Consider the following 13,814-nt stretch of genomic DNA (forward strand, 5'->3'; position numbering starts at 1 on the left):
AACTTCCACCTCCCAGGTTCAAGCAATTCTCCTGTCTCAACTTTCTGAGTAGCTGGAACTATAGGCGGACGCCATCACGCCTGGCTAATTTTTGTATTTTTAGTAGAGATACGGTTTCACCATGTTGGCAAGGCTGGTCTCAAACTCCTGACCTCAGGTGATCCACCCACCTTGGCCTCCCAAAGTGCTGGGATTACAGGTGTGAGCCACCACGCCCGGACTTGTTTGCTATTTTTATCAACATTTTAACTCTAAAGCAGGTGGGCTTTGTGCCATTGACCTGGCCAGCAGAGATCCAAGCAGTAATTAGTGAGAGGACTGTTGGGCTGGTGACAGAGGAGCACAGAGGATGGTCTGAACTCACAGGCAGGAAGACCAGAAACAAGCTAGGGACTAAGTCATCTGAGGAGGGTGGGGGGAAGTATGGTAGTCAGGACCATGGACAGCTCAGTTGGTGCTGCTATTCTGACATCGTGATGTGCTGTGTTCTGACATTGTGTTATTCTGACATCGTGATGACATCGTTGATGTAGCACTCCAGCTCCCCTTTCCAATGAAGCTATTCTGCAGAGTCCTAGGTTCCTACTGTTGTGATGAGAGATTGGTCTCGTCTACAGTGCCTTTCTGTATGTGAGCCAAATAGTAGGTAGGCCTACAATTTTTGTTTCCACTAAAAAGTTACTCTGAAAATGTACTAATTTAACTTCATTATAAGGCTTGTCAGTTACCCATAATCCTTTGAGGACGTGTTAATACCTCAGTTTGTAATATTTGCCAATTTGATGAATTTAAAATGGTACTTATTATTGTTTGTTTTTTTTTCTGAGACGGAGTCTTGCTCTGTTGCCCAGGCTGGAGTGCAGTGGCGTGATATCAGCTCACTGCAACCTCCACCTCCCGGGTTCAAGCAATTCTCTGCCTCAGCCTTCTGAGTAGCTGGGATTACAGGCGTCTGCCAACATGCCTGGCTAATTTTTGTATTTTTAGTAGAGACGGGGTTTCACCATCTTGGTCCAGCTGGTCTTGAACTCCTGACCTTGTGATCCACCTGCCTTGGCCTCCCAAAGTGCTGGGATTACAGGTGTGAGCCACTGCACCAGGCCCTTATTACTGCTTTATTGTGCATTTTTCTGATAGTGATGTTTAACATTTCTTCTTATTTATCTGTTCAGGTTTCCCCTTCTGTACATTGCGTATTTATAACTTTTGCCGGTTTTTTTTTCCATTTGCTGTTTCTGTTTTTAAGTTGTTGATTGGCAGTTCCTTGTCTATTCTAAATATTAATCCTTTATAAGTTATAAAAGTTGCAAATGTCTTTTCCCAGCCTGACACCTCTGTTAACTTTGTAAGTTGAATCCTTCATTGAAGACACATCTTTAATTTTAATGTAGTCATATCTATTAATTTTTTCCTTTACAGATTGTGCTTTTTAAAAATCTTATTTTAGAAATTCTCCTCTGTCCTAAGATTATTCTTTTACATTTTATTTTTATTTTATTTTTATTTTTTTGAGACAGAGGCTCACTCTGTAGCCCAGGCTGGAGTGCAATGACATGAACATGGCTCACTACAGTGTTGACCTCCTGGGTTCAAGCAATCCTCTTGCCTTGAGCTTTTGTGTAGCTGAGACCACACAGGCATGCATCAACCATGCCTGGCTAATTTTTTTTTTTTTTTTTTAGTTTTAGTTTTTCTAGAGACGGTGCCTCACTTTGTTGCTCAGGCTGGTCTTGAACTCCTAGGCTCAAGCAATCCTCTTGCCTCAACCTCCCAAAGTGCTGGGATTAAATGTGTGAGCCACCACATCCAGCCCATTTTCTTCTTTTTAAATTGTCAATCTATATAACAGATACTCTCTAAAAGGAAATGATATTTGTTCAGGACCAGGCACTGCAATGGGAATACACTTGCCATAGTAAACCATGTGTGTATTAAGAGAGGTAAAGAAAGACAAAGTCTGTTAAGGGAAAAATTAGGATTACATAATTGTTTAAGATAATTATCCTGACCAGGCGTGGTGGCTCACGCCTGTAATCCCAGCACTTTGGGAGGCTGAGGCGAGTGGATCACAAGGTCAGGAGTTCGAGACCATCCTGGCCAACATGGTGAAAATCTGTCTCTACTAAAAATACAAAAATTAGCTGGGTGTCTTGGCACATGCCTGTATTCCCAGCTACTCGGGAGGCTGAGGCAGGAGAATCGCTTGAACCAGGGAGTCAGAGGTTGCAGTGAGCTGAGATCGCATCACTCCACTCCAGCCTGGCAACAGAGTGAGACTCTTGTCTCAAAAAAAAAAAAAAAAAAAAAAAAAAGATCATTATTCTTGGCTTAGTTGGACAGGCAGTTGCTGGGCAGATGTCATCACAGAAATATTTTTTCTGTGTAAAGTTGTGGTGGCCTTTGTGCAGGATTGTGTTTTTTGGAGAGTCTTTTGTGATAATTTTTATTGGGGATTTGCCACGAGAGCCCTTCCTTCATGGCCGATTTGCCACAAGAGCCCTTCCTTCATGGCCGTCCCTGGCTCTATTTGTCAGAGTTTTTAACACAAGTGACAACATTTTTATTCTGACAACTTTCACACAATTTATTTTTTACATTGAGATCTTTAGTCTATTTGGATATAATAAAGGATTCTAATTTTATTTTTCTTCATGTAGTAAGCCAGTTTTCCTAACACGATTTACTAAATAATGTAAATGTATTTCCCACAAAATACAGTGCACCTCTATTGTATTAACAACTTTCATATGAAATAGGTTTGTTTCTAGGCCTTCTATTCTGTTGCATTGGTCTTTTATCATCTCTATCCTAATACCACACTGCTTTAATTACTATTGCTTTGAAATGTATTTTATTATCTGATAAGGAAGCTCTCTTCTTTGCCTTTTAGTTTTCAAAATTTTCCATGTAAGTTTCTTAATGAATTTGCTAAGTTTCCCCAAAAAATCTTACTGGAATTTTAACTGGAATTGCATTAAACTAATGAAATAATTTGTGGGGGAACTTACATATTTATTATATTGGATTGTCCCATCAATAAAAATACCATTTGCATAGTGTTTTTTCCTATGGTAGTTTCATTAATTATGCCTTCATAAAACTTGATGGATTTAGTTATATTTTATTCTCTACCTATTTCTAAAATAGTAGTTGAGTTTTTGCCATTCATGTATGTATTCCTAAATAATATATTTCTGTGAAATGACCTCATTTTGCCCAATTTTCTGTTAGTTGATTTCTCTTTATCTTAGTGATTTGCAGGAAGTGTTTTTTCAAAATTATATTTTGGGTATGAATTCTTTGTTAAATATATGTTTTGAAGATATGTTTTCTTAGTTTGTAGCTTATGTTTTCATTCTTTTTGTGGTGTCTCTTGATGAACAAGTCTTTCATTTTAATGTGTAATTTGTCGTTATTTTTTCTTCATGTCTTGTTTAAGAAGTTCTTATGTATTTTGAGATCACGAAAATATTCTTACCTTTTTTTAAAAGAAATATGTTTTGTCTATTATGTAGCGCCTTTAGTCCACTTGGATTTTATTTTTGTTTGTGGTGGGAGGTAAAGATCCAATTTTACTTTTTTCCCATTTGTAGTGAAATTGTCGTAGACCATTTGTTTAATAGTCTCTCCTTTCCTCACTGATCTACAGTGTCTTATCAATAACCACAGGCTTATTTTTGCACTCTCTATTATGTTCAGTTATTCAATTTAAAAAAAATTCCTATACTGATATCTTCAATAGCTTTATAAGTCTTGATATCTGGTAGAGTAAGTTTTCACATTCTTTCTTCTCCGAAAAGTCTTGTCTGTACTAGAATCTTTACTTTTATAAATTTGAGAAGTACATAATGAAGTTCCATTAAAAACCCTTGAAGGAATACTGATTGAAATTGCCTTGTATATGTAGGTTAGTATGATAAGAATAGACATTTTTACAACATTGAGTCTCCCTATCCAAAGCATCAGTGTAGTTTTATAATATTTCCTATCAAAGAATTGCACATTTTTTGGTTAGATTTATTTGTAGGGACTTTATATTTTTTGTTGCTATTTTAAATGCTGTTGATGCTTAGGATTGAATTTTAGTTCATTATTGCTTATATTATGGAAATGCAGTTTAATTTCTGCATATTGATTTTATATTCAGCAACCTTAATAAACTCCCTTACTAATTCTAATAATTGATATTTGAGAGTCTATTGATATTTAGAGTCTGTTAGTTTTTTTTTCTTAATGTGGGCCATCACAATATATGCAAATGATAATTCCTTCCCCTAGACTTTGTATTTTTTTTAACGCGATATTGCTTTATTATAGGAGGTGAGTGTTGTTGTGGGGAGCGAGGGCATCATGGTGAAGAAATAAATCAGAGGACTGCAAATGCAGGGAGCGATAATGTTAAAATCGTAATATGCAAAATGAACAATTGCAATCATTTTCTTAAGACTCAACTCACAGATGAAAAATTTTAATTGCTAATGCAGAAAGCATCTGTATGAAGTAGAAACTGGTTTTGATAACATAAGTAGAGAATATCTAGAAAATGGAGGTAAATTAGATGTAAAATTCTGGCAGCAATGTAATGTCCCCAGTGGTAAGGCTGAGGCCAGCATCTAATGAGGATGAAAGTTCTGTAGGGAATTTTGGGTGGTACTTGGAGAAATATTACACTATGCGTAAACCAAGCTGAATTGCTTTCACAAGTGTTAAGAAGTATCATATAGTAAAAGGTTTGTTTGTTTTTTCTACAAGCACTCCATTTTCACAGCAAGAGTGGTACAGAATACTTAAACAAGGAAGAGTATTCATGGAAGATATAGTATGTAGTTCTTTGATATACTAATGCATAAAATTCAAAATGATTAAACTATAGTACATGTGGAGCTTTTTACAATGGCAAGGTGGTGGTTACAGAAAGCATGGCCCTGGGGTATCAATCTCTAGAAAGCAACCACCACCCTTCTATGTGTGTTCTCATTTTTCATTTTTCTTAATCAGCTCTGCTGTTGGCTGCTTCTTAGCAAAACTGGTAAAAACAAAATTGTAATCATTGAACATAGTACTCTAGCAATCAGGACATTTAAAATCTTCCATATTCTAGGGGCAAAGAAAGTAGTGAGTGACATTTAAAACTATGATTTACAAGCAAAGTGGTAAAAACTTTTCCTGCATGAAAGACTTCTACAACTTTCCCAATCAGGTCATCACAGAAGGTCTGACTTAAGGTGGTTTTGAAGCCAACGTAAAAAATTCTGTTTCTGGAGTGATGTGAATAGTCTGGTAAATTCCATCCGATTTCATTCCATTGATTAAATACCCACAAGGATTTAACAGTGTGGCAGAACCTAGTATTAGGTCACTATTTCCACTCTCATGAGTGACATCCTTTGTAGTGATGCCATCATTCATGTAGGACTGACTCATAACTGCTTGGTCAAGCTCACTATCAGAATTTCCAGGGTTTAATCTGTTTGCTTGCCAGATTCTCTGGGAAATCCAAAGTATATACAAGTACCAACAGTCAGAATTCACACATTCCATACAATATGTCGTTCCACTTGGGAAAATTACATTAAGAAACTGTTTCTTCCTAGAAATTCTGGTGTGGGCACACTTGGTGAGAAGGCTTCATGAAATTTCAGGCGAATAAGAGAAGCTTTTCATTGAGCCAAATCCGATGTCATCCCTAGCAAACTTCAACAGGGGAACCAGTGCTTTCAGCAAAAGTTGGTCCCATATGTCTTCCAAATAAAATGTCTCTTGGAGATAAACGTGCTACTGTCACTGAGTACATAAACTTCCTGATTGTCAGTTTTTGTCACACTTACGATGGAACATTGCAGATCCTTCCAAAATATGTCACCCTCAGATCTTGGAGTGGTGAAAAGACTTCCAGATTTTTGGTTTGCATCGGGTTGCTGCCAGGAGGACCTCCAGCAGCTTCTAGGTCCCATTGAAAAACTGTGCAACTTCCATCATCATGAGACTAGAGAACAATCAACAACTACAGCAAATCAACTAAATGAAATACCTTTTACTTTTTCTGCTGCTGCTGCAAATTGTTCAGGATGTGTTACATTCTGGTTCCTTTTTTGCTATAATTTTATATTGATATTTTTTAAGGATTAAAAACTCTTCCTGGCTTTTTCTTTCTTTCTTTTTTTGGTAAGTAAAAGTTGAATTTGAGACAGGAAATAGAGGCAGATACAGTTCAGTCTCCTGTAGTCTGTTGTTTCACCATTAGAGAGTAGAGTGAGCACTAGCTAATGTTGCAGTACGTACTGTGGAGGACTGTAGATGTCATTATACTCTTTACTTTTGTCTTATCTTACTACATTGACAAGCAACTCTAGTATAGTATCAAATAGAGGTAGCGAAATTAGGCAACTTTGTCTTCTTATCCCCCCAAATAATATTTCTGATATTTCATAATTGCAGTGTTCATTGTAGTTTTTTGTGGATTTTGTTTTATTAGGTTAAGGGTTTCCTCTCTAATCTCATTTGCTGAGAGTTTTTTATATGAATAGTTATTGAATTGTATCAAATACTATTTCTGTGTCTTTTGAGATGATCGTTTGGCCTTTATCCTTTAATCTGCTAATGTGGTGAATTATATTATTTCTAAGATTAAGCCAACTTTGCATTCCTGGGATCAATCCAACTTGGTATAGTTTATTTTATTTATTTAAAAAATACATTCTTGAATTCAGCTTTTTAATTTTTCTTTAGAAGTTTTACATTTATATTCCTCAGTGCAATTAACCTATGCATTTCCTTTCTTTTACTGTCCGTTGTTTTGATGTGAAAGTTATACATGTCTTATAAATGAGTATGAATGTTTTATATTTTCTTTTCTCTGAAAGAATTTATGTATAATTGGAATTATCTGGTAATGTATGCTGATAAAGCTCTCTGGGTTTCTTTGGTTGGAAACATTATAACTATGCTAAATTAAACTATAAGTTTAACTACTTTTGTGATTACAGGAATTTTTTCCAGGTAGTTTGTTTCTTTTGTATCAGATTCAATAAGTTGCATTTTTCTAGGAATTTATTCAAATCATCTAAGTTTTTAAACTTATGAAGATTTCACAATATCCTTTTACTATTTGTTTAAACTCTACATTATCTTATGCTGTCTTTTAAACTCCAGATATTGTTTATTTGAGTCTTCTCTCTTTTTATTTTGATTAATCTTGCCAGAGCACTAGTTTCTCAGTCTTTTTAAAGAATCAGCATTTGACTTTATTGACCCTATTTCATGACTGCTTTCATTTTATATTTTCTTTTCTGATCTTTATTATTTTCCTTTATCTAGTTCCTTCATTTTATTCTGTTTTCTAACTTTTAAAGATAGATGCTTAGCTCATTAGTTTTTAGCCTTTCTTTTTAACTTAATGCAATAAATTTCCTTTTTACTATACTATGAGAGTTGTATGTCACATAAGTTTTTAAAAAATGATTACAACCTTTATTTTAGATTCAGGGTGCAAAAGTGCAGGTTTGTTACATGGGTATATTGCATGAAGCCGAGGTTTGGGGTATGACTGATCTTGTCACCCAGGTAGTGAGCATAGTACCCAACAGTTTTTCAGCCCTTGCCCTCCTCTCTCTCTCCCCACTCTAGTAGCCCCCAGTATCTGTTGTTGCCATCTTGATGTCCATGAGTACCCAGTGTTTAGCTCCTACTTATGAGTGAGAACATGTGGTATTTGGTTTTCTGTTCCTGCATTAATTTGTTCAGGATAATGGCCTCCAGCTCCATCCATGTTTCTGCGGCATACTTTTAAACATAGCTATTTTCATCATAGTTCGGTTCTGAATGTTTTCTAATTCTCTTTAGCATTTCTTCTTTAGATTATAGGTTATTTATGTCTGTTAGTTTACTCACAAAGAGTTTCCATTTTGCAATGCAAAGCTATTATTGATATCTAATTTTTAAAAAGAATCAAGAGACTTTTAAAATTTGTTTTGAATATTTTTAAGGTTTAAAAAGTGTTTAAAGTTTGTAATTCCTAGTAGGAAAACATTATCTGAATGGATACGCTAATGGCAAACCACTGTAAAATGCTTCAGCTGCATTTGGGGTAGAGGGGTGGGGATTATTCTCAAAGCACCCCAGTTCTCTTGATGAGAAGGTCAGAGGTCCACTGGTTTGTATTGTTGCAACAATGCATTAGGTGGTCCAGGTTGCGTTTCCTTCACCAAGGGCATTATTTATCAGAAGGGCATTACGCTTGACCTACAAATTTGGCTGACAATTTACTAATGAGATTCATAACCTTTCCATTGTACTGGTATTTTGACATACTTGCTGGGTTGTAGGCCACATCCTAGAAGGCCACCATAACTTCTGGACCCTGTATGGCTGCAAGAACCTCTGGATCACTAAGAATGTCATTGAGTTCAGGCATTCCTGCCATTCCAGGCATTCCTTCGTGAACATTAACAGGCCTTCCCACAGGAAAGCCAGCTGGAAAAGAGAGCCTACTGAGTTCCTGATCCCTCTGGGCTCTCTCATGCTCTTTTCTGAGCCTTTTAAACTATTTTTTCTTTGATCGCTCACTCTTCATGGTTTTGCTCATACTTTCTCTGATGTTCTGCAATTTTCTAGGCCCTAGGTTGAACTTCTTTCAGCATTGTGCTAGCATCTTTGTAATCCAATTTACAGACAAGGGGCAAGATCATGGGCTGCTTCTTCCCAGTGGCCCAGAAGTCTGTGTGTGAAAAGCACTTGTAAGGCTCACCACTTGTAAGCCTGGGCTGAATCAGGATTTATTTCAATGGCTCTGTTACAATATCAGATGGCAGCATTTGGCTTCTGTAATTCGTTGAAGACACTGGCTCTCTTTGGCATGTAGAATGGTCAAGAGAGGATTCAGCTTGAAGGCATCTGTGAATAAGTCAATGGCTTTCTACGGTTCACCATCATTTAGGGCTTCAGTGGCAGCCACTTTCTTATCATTTGCGTAATCCATCATCTGTTATATCTGCATTTTCATCTCCCCTTTCTTTTTTATTTTTAAAATTTATTTTATTATTACGTTTTAAATTTTAAGTTCCAGGATACATGTGCAGGACATGCAGGTTTATTACACAGGTAAATGTGTGCTGAGGTGGTTTGCTGCCCCATCAACCCATCACCTAAGTATTAAGCCCAGCATGCATTAGCTATTTTTCCTGATGCTCTCCTTCTCCTTGCCCCTCCAGCAAGCCCCACTGTGTGTTGTTCCTCTCTGTGTCCATGTTTTCTCATTGTTCAGCTCCCACTCATAAGTGAGAACACGTGGTGTTTGGTTTGCTGTTCCTGCGTTAGTTTGTTGAGGATAATGCCTTCCAGCCCCATCCATGTCCCCGCAAAGGACATGATCTCATTCCTTTTTATAGCTGCTTATTATTCCATGGTGTATATGTACCACATTTTCTTTATCCAGTTAACCATTGATGGGCACTTAGGTTGATTCCATGTCTTTGCTATTGTGAATAGTGCTGCAGTGAACATACACATGCATGTATCTTTATAACAGAATAATTTATATTCCTTTGGGTATATACCCAGTAATAGGATTGCTGAGTCAAATGGTATTTCTGGTTCTAAGTCTTTGAGGAATCACCACACTATCTTCCACAATGGTTGAACTAATTTATACTCCCACTAACTATAAAAGCATTGCTATTTCTTCACAGCCTCACCAGCATCTGTTGTTTCTTCACTTTTTAATAATCGCCATTCTGACAGGCATGAGATGATACCTCATTGTGGTTTTGACTTGCGTTTCTCTAATCAATGATATTGAGCTTTTTTTCATATGTTTGTTGGTTGCATGAATGTCTTCTTTTGATAAGTGTCTGTTCATGTCCTTTGCCCACTTTTTAATGGAGTTGTTTTTCTCTTGCAAATTTGTTTAAGTTCCTTATAGATTCTAGATATCAGACCTTTATCAGATGGATAGATTGTAAAAATTTTCTCCCATTCTGTAGGCTCTCTGTTCACTCTGATGATAGTTTCTTTTGCTGCGCAGAAGCTCTTTAGTTTAATTAGATCCCATTCATCAGTTTTTGCTTTTGTTGCTGTTGCTTTTGACATTTTTGTCATGAAATCTTTGCCCATGTGTATATCCTGAATGGTATTGCCTAGATTTTCCTTTAGGGTTTTTATAGTTTTATAGTTTTGGGTTTTACATTTAAGTCTTTAATCCATCTTAAGTTAATTTTTGTATAAGGTGTAAGGAAGGGGTCCAGTTTCAATTTTCTGCATATGGCTAGCCAGTTCTTCCAGCACCATTTATTAAATAGGGCATCCTTTCCCCATTGGTTGTCAAAGATCATATGGTTGTAGGTGTGCAGTTTTATTTCTGAGTTCTCTATTCTGTTCCATTGGTCTATGTGTCTGTTTTTGTACCAGTACCATGCTGTTTTGGTTACTGTAGGCTGCAGTATAGTTTGAAATTGGGATGCCTCCCGCTCTGTTCTTTTTGCTTAGGATTGTCTTGACTATATGGGCTCTTTTTTGGCTCCATATGAATTTTAAAGTAGTTTTTCTAATCTGTGAAGTATGTCAATGGTGGTTTAATGGGAATGCCATTGAAGGTATAAGTTACTATGGGCAGTATGGCCATTTTCACAATATTGATTCTTCCTATTCATGAGAATGGAATGTTTTTCCATTCGTTTGTGTCTTCTCTGATTTCCTTGAGCAGTGGTTTATAGTTCTCCTTGAAGAGGTCCTTCACTTCCCTTGTTAGCTGTATTTCTAGGTATTTTATTCTCTTTGTGGTAATTGTGAATGGAAGTTCATATCATGGTTTGGCTCTCTGCTTGCCTGTCGTTGGTATATAGGAATGCCTGTGATTTTTGCACATTGATTTTGTATCCTGAGACTTTGCTGAAGTTGCTTATTACCTTGAGAAGCTTTTGGGCTAAGACAGTGGGGTTTTCTAGATAGAGGATCATGTCATCTGGAAACAGACAGTTTTACTTCTTCTCTATTTGAATATCCTTTATTTCTTTCTCTTGCCTGACTGCCCTGTCCAGAACTTCCAGTACCGTGTTGAATAGGAGTGGTGAGAGAGGGCATCCTTGTCTTGTGCTGGTTTTCAAGGGGAATGCTTCTAGCTTTTGCCCATTCAGTATATTGGCTGTGGGTTTATCATAAATGGCTCTTATTATTTTGAGGTATCTTCCATCAATACCTAGTTTATTGAGAGTTTTTAACATGAAGAGATGTTGAATTCTACGGAATTCAATATTGAGATAATCATGTGGTTTTTGTCGTTTGTTCTGTTTATGTGATGAATTACGTTTATCGATTTGCGTATACTGAACCAGCCTTGAATCCTGGGGATGAAGCCGACTTGATCATGGTGGATAAGCTTTTTGATGAGCTGCTGGATTCAGTTTGCATCAGGATTGCATTGAGGATTTTTGCATCAATGTTCATCAGGGATATTGGCCTGCAGTTGTTTTTTGTTGTTGTATCTCTGCCAGGTTTTGGTATCAGTATGATACTGGCCTCAAAAAATGAGTTAGGGAGCAGTCTTTCCTTTTCCATTGTTTGGAAGAATATCAGAAGAAATGGTACCGGTTTCTCCTTGTACCTCTGGTAGAATTCAGCTGGAAATCTGTCTGGTCCTGGGCTTTTTTTGGTTTGTAGGCTATTTATAACTGCCTCAATTTCAGAACTCGTTATTAGTCTATTCAGGATCCAACTTCTTCCTGGTTCAGTCTTGGGAGGGTGTATGTGTCTAGGAATTTATCCATTTCTTCTAGATTTTCTTTATTATTATTATTATTATTATTATACTTTAAGTTCTGGGATACATGTGCAGAACGTGCAGGTTTGTTAAATAGGAATACATGTGCCATGGTGGTTTGCTGCACCTATCAATCTGTTATCTACATTATGTGTTTCTCCTAAGGCTATCCCTCCCCTAGTCCACCAACCCCTGACAGGCACCAGCATGTGATGTTCCCCTCCCTGTGTCCATGTGTTTTCATTATTCAACTCCCACTTATGAGTGAGATCATGCGATGTTTGGTTTTGTGTGATCATAGCCCACTGCAGCCTCAAACTCCTGCTTCAAGCAATCCTCCTGCCTTGGCCTCCCAATTAGCTGGGACTACAGCCACACGCCACTGTGCCTGGCTTTAGAATCTCTTTTTAACTTGAGTTTTCATGTGCCCTTAATTTTTAAAGATTTTTATTGATACATAATAAATGTATATATTTGTGGGGTACATGTAATATTTTGATACATGTATACAATGTATTATGATCAAATCAGGGTAATTGGCATATCCATCACCTCAAATGTTTACTACTTCTTTGTGTTGGGAACATTCAGAATCCTATCCTCTGGCTATTTTGAAATATAAAATAAATTTTTGTTAACTATAGTTGCCCTACTGTGCCCTAGAACACTAGAACTTATTCCTCCTATCTAACTGTAATTTTGTCCCCATTAGCTAACCTCTCCCCATCCACTTCCCTTCCCAGCCTCTGGTAACCACTATTCTACTCCCTACTTATATGGGCATGATCTATGGGATCAACTTTTTTAGCTCCTACATGAGTGAAACATGTGATATTTGTCTTTCCGTGCCTTGCTTATTTCATTTAAGATAATGTCCTCCAGTTCAATCCATGTTGCTGTAAATGACAGGATTTCATTCTTTTTTATGGTTGAATGATATTCTATTGTGTAAATATACCATATTTTCTTTATTCTCCTGTTGGTGGACACTTAGGTTGTTTCCATATCTTGACTATTGTGAGTAGTACTGTGATAAACATAGGAGTGCAGATATCTCTTTGACATACTAATTTCCTTTCCTTTGGATATATGCCCAGCAGTGGGATTACTGGATCATATGGTATTTCTATTTTTAGTCTTTTTGAGGAGCCTTCATACTATTTTCCATCATGGCTTGCATTCCCATCAAACTTGCATTTCCATAAAAAGTGTATGAGTTCCCTTTCCTGGGCCGGGCGCGGTGGCTCACACCTGTAATCCCAACACTTTGGGAGGCCGAGGTGGGCAGATTATGAGGTCAGGAGATTGAGACCATCCTGGCTAACATGGTGAAACCCCGTCTCTACTAAAAAATACAAAAAATTAGCCAGGTGTGGTGGCAGGTGCCTGTAGTCCCAGCTACTTGGGAGGCTGAGGCAGGAGAATGGCATGAACCCAGGAGGCAGAGCTTGCAGTGAGCCAAGATCGCACCACTGCACTCCAGCCTGGGTGACAGAGTGAGACTCTGTCTCAAAAAAAAAAAAAAAAAAAATGAGTTCCCTTTCTCTACGTCCTCACCAGCATTTGTTGTTTTCTGTCTTTTTTATAATAGGCATTTTAACTGGAATGAGATGATAGCTGATTGTGCATTTCCCTGATGATTAGTGACATTGAGCATTTTCTTACATACCTGTTGGCCATTTGTATATTTTATTCTAAGAAATGTCTCTTCAGATCATTTGCCCATTTTAAAATTGGATTATTTGTTGTTTTTGTTTTGTTTTTGCTGAGCTGAGTTCCTTGTAAGTTCTGGATATTCATCCCTTAATGGATAGTTTGCAAATATTTTCTCCCATTCTGTAGGTTGTCTCTTTTCTCTGTTGATTGTTTCTTTTGCTGTGCAGAAGCTTTTTAGTTTGATATAATCCCATTTGTCTATTTTTGCTTTTGTTGCCTGGGCTTTTGAGGTCTTATCCAAAAGATCTTTGCCCAGACCAATGCCCTGAAACATTCTTCCAGTAGTTTCTTCCAGTAGTTTCATAATTTTGGTTCTTATATTTAAGTCTTCATTTTGAGTCAATTT

The 13,814-nt window shown here is 37.1% G+C and overlaps 1 protein-coding gene and 2 pseudogenes across 10 annotated transcripts in view; 1 reads left to right on the top strand and 2 right to left on the bottom strand.

Annotated features, from left to right (window-relative positions):
• CFAP206 (cilia and flagella associated protein 206) overlaps positions 1-13,814 on the top strand; it is a 91,355-nt gene that overhangs the window by 64,452 nt on the left and 13,089 nt on the right. For 2 of the 10 annotated variants that reach the window (XM_055113946.2, XM_055113947.2), the window contains exon 12: positions 5,595-7,864. The exons of the other annotated variants lie outside the window; for them this stretch is intronic. In XM_055113946.2, the coding sequence (XP_054969921.2) occupies positions 5,595-5,621 (27 nt within the window). In that variant the 3' untranslated portion in view covers positions 5,622-7,864. Of the gene's footprint in view, positions 1-5,594; positions 7,865-13,814 lie in introns of those variants that run through there. 10 annotated transcript variants of the gene reach the window in all.
• On the bottom strand, positions 4,892-5,500 carry LOC134730511 (S-adenosylmethionine decarboxylase proenzyme-like; annotated as a pseudogene).
• Positions 8,231-10,063, bottom strand: LOC103786828 (hsc70-interacting protein-like; annotated as a pseudogene).

This window comes from Pan paniscus, chromosome 5, assembly GCF_029289425.2.
Source record: "Pan paniscus chromosome 5, NHGRI_mPanPan1-v2.0_pri, whole genome shotgun sequence".
Lineage (NCBI taxonomy): Eukaryota > Metazoa > Chordata > Mammalia > Primates > Hominidae > Pan > Pan paniscus.